General features: G+C 34.8%; 1 protein-coding gene across 1 annotated transcript in view; it reads right to left on the reverse strand.

Moving 5' to 3' along the window:
• LOC107611929 (auxin-induced protein 22C) overlaps positions 7,400 to 7,759 on the reverse strand; it is a 2,710-nt gene continuing 2,350 nt past the window's right edge. Inside the window, exon 3 of the mRNA XM_016313796.2 lies at positions 7,400 to 7,718. Within this exon, the coding sequence (XP_016169282.1) occupies positions 7,604 to 7,718 (115 nt within the window). The 3' untranslated portion in view covers positions 7,400 to 7,603. The remainder of the gene's footprint in view (positions 7,719 to 7,759) is intronic.

Consider the following 7,759-nt stretch of genomic DNA (forward strand, 5'->3'; position numbering starts at 1 on the left):
ATTTTAGTAATTTTTTAATAAAAAATAATATTAATTTTAATAAAAATAACACGATTTAATTAATTATATTTATTAAATTTTAATTACTAAAAAATATCTTTAAAAAAAGACGTTTTAAACGTCTTTAGATGAGTGACTCTTAATTCTAAAACCACTATGTGCATCCTTTTGTAGCTTTGTTATGTGTGTGTAGACATATTAGAAAAACTTACCCGAAAAATTAATGAACCATATGTTCTAAAATCCGATTACGGAAGTGACCTCATGCAATGAATAATGCTACAATAATACATAAAAAAAAAAAAAAGAACAGTTCCTTTCATTGCGTTGTTGTTATTCTTAATTCTTATCGATAAACTAAATTCGTTGGAGGGAGACATTGAGAGCCATGCGTGCACCTTCCGATCGCCAGCGTTCGTGCATGTGTTTATGTTTAATTAAAACTAATGTACTATACTAACTACTCTACAATCTATTAGAGTTAGTTACTTGTGTTTAATTTGTCTATGTATTTTCTTAAATATTTTTTCTTTTCTTCTTTTACTTGTGTTTAATTTATCTGAATCAAATAGTTATATGATTAACTTAGAGCTATCTTTTTTTGCAATCTTAATCATCAAGTGTTCCCCTTGCAAGAAACAAACATGTAGGTCAACTTGTATTATTTCTTTAATTTGAAGATTATTATTATTTGTATATAAAATATGTACGCATCAAAAACTATAACTTGACAAAAACTATAATGATTCCGTTACACTTTTATTCAATCTTTTTTATTAACCGATGGTAACATTATTTAAGAAAATTAGAATGATTATAACAAACTTTTTCAATTCTTTCGTACGTGGATTCCTGACTATATATTAAGTTAATATCTAGCTTTGCATTCTTTATTCCTCTTCAAGGTTCTGAAGAGGGGAAGTAGTCATCTGTTAGCTTATATAGGTGTTAGTTTATATAGGTGCTGCTCGAGCCTAAATATTTATGGAAGTAAGCTAGTGAATAGTTAGTTAAAAAGTAACTAAGTTACTGTAGTTAGATGTTCGTTAGTGTGAGTTAGAATTAGTCCTAGTTAATTGAGCATAATTAGTCTAATGTATAAATACTGCATTGTAATACGCTTATAAGTGACTCTTTATTATTCTTCAGCAACTAAACTTCATTCACTTTCATACCTTCTCTCTACCATTCTTCTCTCACACCTTCTTCCACTTGTGCAACCTCCTCCCAACTATAGATTTTATCATGGTGTGGTGAGCGTGGAGGTTGTGAGTGTGACGAGAATTTGAATTAGAAAGGGAGAAGAGAAGTTGTTGATGAGGGTTCCCGATTTTTCCCGACTATGGCGAATGAAGAACAAATAGCGAGTCCAGGTACGATGCCGATGGAGAATGAGTTCTCCTCCAGCGAATTTCAGAAATTTACAAGATTCATGAATCAGTTTTTCAAATTTCAAGAATTTCAGAAGAGAATGGATCAATCTACAATGAGGAGCAGAAGTGTGATCTTGGATCTAGAAAGCCCCTTCTACTTGCATCCATGTGAGAATCCTGGTAATTTCATAGTTAATGTGACTTTGAATACCTCCAATTACCATTCTTGGGCTAGGGCAATGAGATTAGCACTAAAATCAAATAATAAATTGGCGTTCATTGATGGATCTTTACCGAAACTTGATGAATCGGATGTGAGTTTTTTTGGCTTGGAAAAAATGTAATACATATGTGATTGCTTGGCTAAATTTGTCACTGAGTAGTGAGATCTCTCAGAGTGTGATTTTGAATGAAAATGCCTGTGATATGTGGAACGAATTGGAACATAGGTATCATCAGGGAGACATATTCAGAGTCACTGAATTAGAAGAGGAAATGTATACCACTAGGCAGGGAGATCTAAGTATCACTGCTTATTTCACCAAACTGAGAATAATTTGGGAAGAGATTGAAACATTCCTACCAATTCCAAAATGCTTATGTGGTTCGGGATGCGTTTGCGGCTTCAGAACTGTGAGGAAGTATCGAACACAAAGACAATTGGTGAAATTGTTAAGGGGCCTAAATGACGAATATAGCACAGTTCGATCGCAGTTGATGCTTATGACACTACTACCTGATGTCAACAAGGCATTTTCCCTTCTCACTCAACAAGAACGACAGTTGCATTCACCCGAAATCAGCGATGCAAGAGCTCGCATGAGTTCATCTGATGTTATTGAGGGTAAAAGGTCCCAACACTACTCAAATGCTGCTGGCTACAAAGGTAGATGACGAACTGAAAGAGGAAGGGATAGTAGAGGAGGCAGAGGACCTCCCAAGCTGTGCTCTTATTGTCACAAAATAGGACACTTGGTGGATACTTGTTACAAGAAGTACGGACCACCACCACACATGAAACAACCTCTGAGAACTATCAACTATGCAGCTACCTCACTTGGAATGGAAAGTGAAGAATCCAATGAAAAAATGCAATTTTCATCCTAAAAAGGAGACAGTAAGACATCACATCTTTTACTATCTCAAGATCAAAAGGACACATTGATTGCACTACTCCAACAAGGCAATATCTCACAGCCTAATCAACCTACACCATTAGGTATTCCAATATACACCTTATCCATGAGCTCTCATATTTCACATATTTTATTCTCAAAAACTTTTTCACTACACACTTGGGTCATTGACAGTGGTGCAATCGATCATGTGTCCTTTTCTTTAGAAAATTTCTATAGTTATCATCACATAAAATCAATCCTAGTTAAGCTGCCAAATGGACATGAAACCGTAACTAATATTGCAGGGATAGTAATGTTTTCTAACAAATTTTATCTCATAGGCGTATTATACCTTCCATGTTTTACATTTAATTTGCTGTCAGTTTCTAAAGCTGCCAAACAGTTATGTTGTCATTTTTCAATATCTGATACTGCCTGTGAGGTACAAGACAAGAGTACCTGGAAGATGATTGGATATGCTAAAGAAAGTGGAGGTCTATATACACTGACCATTCCTCCATTGAGATCACGACCACAACATCACACTGTATTGTCATTAGCATCTCATTTTAGACACACAAATCTGCTTGATGCACCATTGGAGATGAATAACATAGCAATCCTATGGCATTTTAGATTAGGGCATATACCTATAGATAGAATGCATATAATAAAGAGGAGTTATCCTCTCATAGATTGTACTGATAATGTACAGTCGTATGACTTTTGTCATTGCGCCAAATAAAAGAAATTACCCCTTGTAAACAGCTCTTTAGATTCTAATAAAATTTTTTGACTTGGTTCATCTTGATGTTTGGGACCATTAGCTACTCCTTTAACTCCTGGACATAACTATTTTTTGACAATCATTGATGATAAGAACCAATTCACTTGACTCTATTTCATGAAATTAAAATATGAGATTCCAGTTTTGATAAAACAATTTTTAGTTTATGTCCAAACCCAGTTTAACAAGATGGTAAAGTGTTTTAGATCAGATCATGGTTCAGAAATTAAACAATGAAACTTATAAACATTTTTTGCTGAAAATGGTATCATGCAACAAACTTCTTGTGTAGAGACACCCCAAAAAAATGGGGTGGCTGAGAGCAAGCACCAACACCTTTTAGGCATGACTAGAACACTCATGTATCACTCTTCAATTCCAACCTGTTTTTGAACAGCTGCAATTGGGCATGCTGCTCATCTTATAAATCGAATTCCAAATGAAAACTTGAAAAATCAGTCACCTTATGAAGTCATTTTTGGGAAACCTCCAAATTTAATGGAATTGAAAGTATTTGGGTGTCTAGCTTATGCCACTACACTAGCTACTCATAGAAGAAAATTTGACAAAAGAGCTAGGAAATGTGTCTTTCTAGAATATAAATTCAACATTAAAGGGTTTGTTCTGCATGATATCAACACACGAGAAATCTTTATTTTCAGAAATGTACAATTCTATGAAACTGTATTTCCTTTTTAAAAGACTTTTAACTCCAATACATATGAAAGCAAGCTGGTAACAGATGGCATTAATCCAAGTTCAAGCCCTCATGATTTGCATCTTTATGACAACTTGCTGTATTTTGATTTGCCTAAAACTTTTACCCCTATCACTTTCCCTCATACTTCACCCGTTCCATTCGAATCACTAGCAGAACCTTCACCACCTCGCTCATGTTCGAATGATGCATCTGCATTACATAATAACCCCACACCCTCTAATGAGTGTGACATACATCCCTTGCACACTCATACTGCATCATCATCATCATTAACTCCACAGCCAGTCCCCAAAAAATCATCTAGGACTAGAAAAATACCTGCATACCTGCATGACTATGATTGTCCTACCATTCTATCGACTTTGGCATATTCATCCACCAACAGGTACCCTTTTTCGAAACATAATTCTTATAATAAACTGTCTCAAAATTTCAAAAGTTTTTCATTAGCGGTGGCGGCCATCTCCGAGCCTAAAACTTATGACGACGCTATGAAATTGGGTTGTTGGTGAGATGCAATTGATGCTGGGCTTCAAGCTCTTGAGAAAAATAAAACATGGATTATTACTAGTCTGCCTCATGGGAAGAAAGCTATTGGATCAAAATGGATTTTTAAAGTGAAGTTTAATGTGGATGGAACTGTCGAACGACATAAAGCCAGGTTGGTGGTGAAGGGCTTCACTCAAACGGCCGTATTTGACTATTTTGATACCTTCAGCCCTGTTGTCCGCATGACTACATTAAGAGTTCTACTGTCTGTTATTGTCCCGAAGCGTTAGTTTCTCCAGCAATTGGATGTGAACACTGCTTTTCTTTATGGCGACTTACCTGAAGAAGTGTACATGCAAGTTCCTCAAGGTCTAGCAGCACCTCCAGGCTCAGTTTGCAAACTGAACAAGTCTTTATATGGCCTCAAACAGGCAAGCCGTCAATGGAATACCAAACTTGTCTCCGTGCTTACTGAATCTGGCTACACACAGTCCAAGTCAGACTATTCTCTATTTACCAAACGAACTGCTTCAGGTTTCACTGCAATTTTAGCTTATGTGGATGATCTTGTCTTGGCAGGGGATGATGCCAATGAGATTGAAAATATCAAATCAGTTCTGGACACCAGATTTAGCATCAAAGATTTAGGGAAACTCAAATACTTCTTGGGGATGGAGGTTGCTTATAACACAAAGGGCTTGACATTGTATCAAAAGAAGTATACAACGGATGTCTTGGAGGAATTTGGCCTATTGGAGGCAAAACCTGCTTCAACACCGATGGACTATTCAGTGCATCTCTGTAGAACCTCAGGAGCGCCCCTCACTGAGCCCACTTTGTATAGAAAGCTCATTGGCAAGCTCCAGTATCTTACCAACACCAGACCCGACATTACTTTTGCAGTGAAAAAATTGAGTCAATATTTGGAGTCTCCTACTCAAGACCATTACAAAGCGGCCCTGCGAGTTCTACGTTACTTGAAGAACGCCCCAGCCACGGGTCCCTTTTTCCCTCTTGTTACTGACTTCAAACTCAGTGGTTTTGCTGATGCGGATTGGACGACATGCCCCGATACCAGGCGCTCAGTCTCTGGTTACTATTTCTTTCTTGGCACAACGCTGGTCTCTTAGAAGAGCAGCAAGTAGCAAACTGTGTCGAGATCGTCTTCTGAAGCGGAATATCGAGCCTTGGCCAATGCCACTTGTGAATCTCTCTGGCTTTTCGCCTGCTACATGTACTTGGCGTGAGTCATCCCCAACCTCTTGTTCTGTACAGTAATAGTCAGTCTGCTTTAGCCATGGCAGCCAACTCGGTCCTGCATGAACGAACAAAACATATAGAAGTAGACTGCCATATAGTTCGCGACAAAGCAAACGAGGGAGTAATCAAGCTGCTACCCGTAACCTCAAGTAAACAAACGGTTGACCTCTTGACAAAGACACCGGCACCAGGACCATTCCACTCATGCTGTTCCAAACTAGGATTGTTGGACATTTACAGTCCTCACACTCCTAGTTTGAGGGGAGATGTTAGCTGATATTGGTGCTGCTCCAGCCTAAATATTTATGGAAGTAAGCTAGTGAATAGTTAGTTAGAAAGTAACTAAGTTACTGTAGTTAGATGTCCGTTAGTGTGAGTTAGAATTAGCCATAGTTAATTGAGCATAGTTTGTCTGATGTATAAATACTGCATTGTAATACTCTTACAAGTGTGACTCTCTATTATTCTTCAACAACTAAACTTCATTCACTTCCATACCTTCTCTCTGCCACTCTTCTCTCACACCTTCTTCCACTTGTGCAACCTCCTCCCATCTCTAGATTTTATCATCATCAAACTAATATTATTAGAGATTCAATAATTTAAATATTCAAAAGTTTAATAAACAAATTATATATAAAATATATAATTTAAAAAGATTATAATTTATTATTTTAAATTGATTAATTACTAAAAAACTATACCATTATCATCGATTTGCTATCAAATAGTTTTTACCTTAAATTGAATCGATTTAGTAACCGATTCTCAATTAACTATATTAAATTGGCCAATTCAATTAGGTTCTCAGAATCATCTTCCTCTTTAATTTATAAAATTTTGTATGAACCAAATTTATATATACCAAAATAATCATCGTTTTAGGGGTGGTTTGGCATATTAATTATGAGTAATTTGATGAAAATGATGGGTGGTTGAAAATTTGAAGGTGTAATTTTACTTACTCCTATCATATTGAGCAAGTATTTTGTAACAAAGAGTATTAGTTTCCTAAAACTAGTCCATTTTTGTTTTCCATTCCTCCCTTTTGCAGATGAATGACCCATCCGTCTGTAGAATAAATCATGGAGTACAATATAATTATTTAACACTTGAAAAAATATAACGAACTATTTTTTTAGTTTAATTAGTATAATATTTTAAATATGAAAACTCTAATATCTTTATTCTTCTCATTTAAATTTAAATAATTAACTGAATAAGCTGACAATTAAGACTCAAGACTCAATAACGATTAATCACTTTTACTAAAACTAGCACATTAACAGATATGAGGCAACACATTTACCAAAACGATTAGGAAATATAAAATAAAAATAAAATATTATTTTAGTTCGTTCTCAACGTTTGAGCCAAATTTTAATTTAGTTGTTAATATTCTAGATCTACCGTTAAATTTGATTTGAATAATAAATAAAATTTTTTTATACTAATAATCATTGATAAGTGAAATTTATTTACGTAATAAAATCGAACGTTATATTAACTCTTAAATATGCTAATTATTTGTATTAAATTTAACTGTAGAATAATGTTAAACTTATTTAAAATTTTTTAGACTAAAATAAAAATTAGAATGTGATCCATATATAAAGGCCAAAATAATACTTTACTCTATAAAAAAAATTGGTTCCGGCAAAACATTTACCAAAACATTCATATATCAAATTCATTCTTAGGTTTTACAATTCATGCATCAAACTAAATAAAAAAGTTGCTTCTTCCTCGAATATAAACAAAATGAAACATAAAATTGTGATCTATGATCATTAAAACGTGTACCACATAATAATAATATATATAAAGTAGAAAACCCTAACTTATTTAATTTGTTTTAATTTTTCACGCCTTCTATAAATCCCTTTAATGATCCTTTTGGTTGGAGACCGAAGCCCTTTGCATCTGATCTCTTCATAATCCTCAGACGCTTGCATGATTCAATAAACATCCTGCATGAATAATATATAGTGCAAATTAAATCTAACATATT

Source organism: Arachis ipaensis, chromosome B08, assembly GCF_000816755.2.
Source record: "Arachis ipaensis cultivar K30076 chromosome B08, Araip1.1, whole genome shotgun sequence".
NCBI lineage: Eukaryota > Viridiplantae > Streptophyta > Magnoliopsida > Fabales > Fabaceae > Arachis > Arachis ipaensis.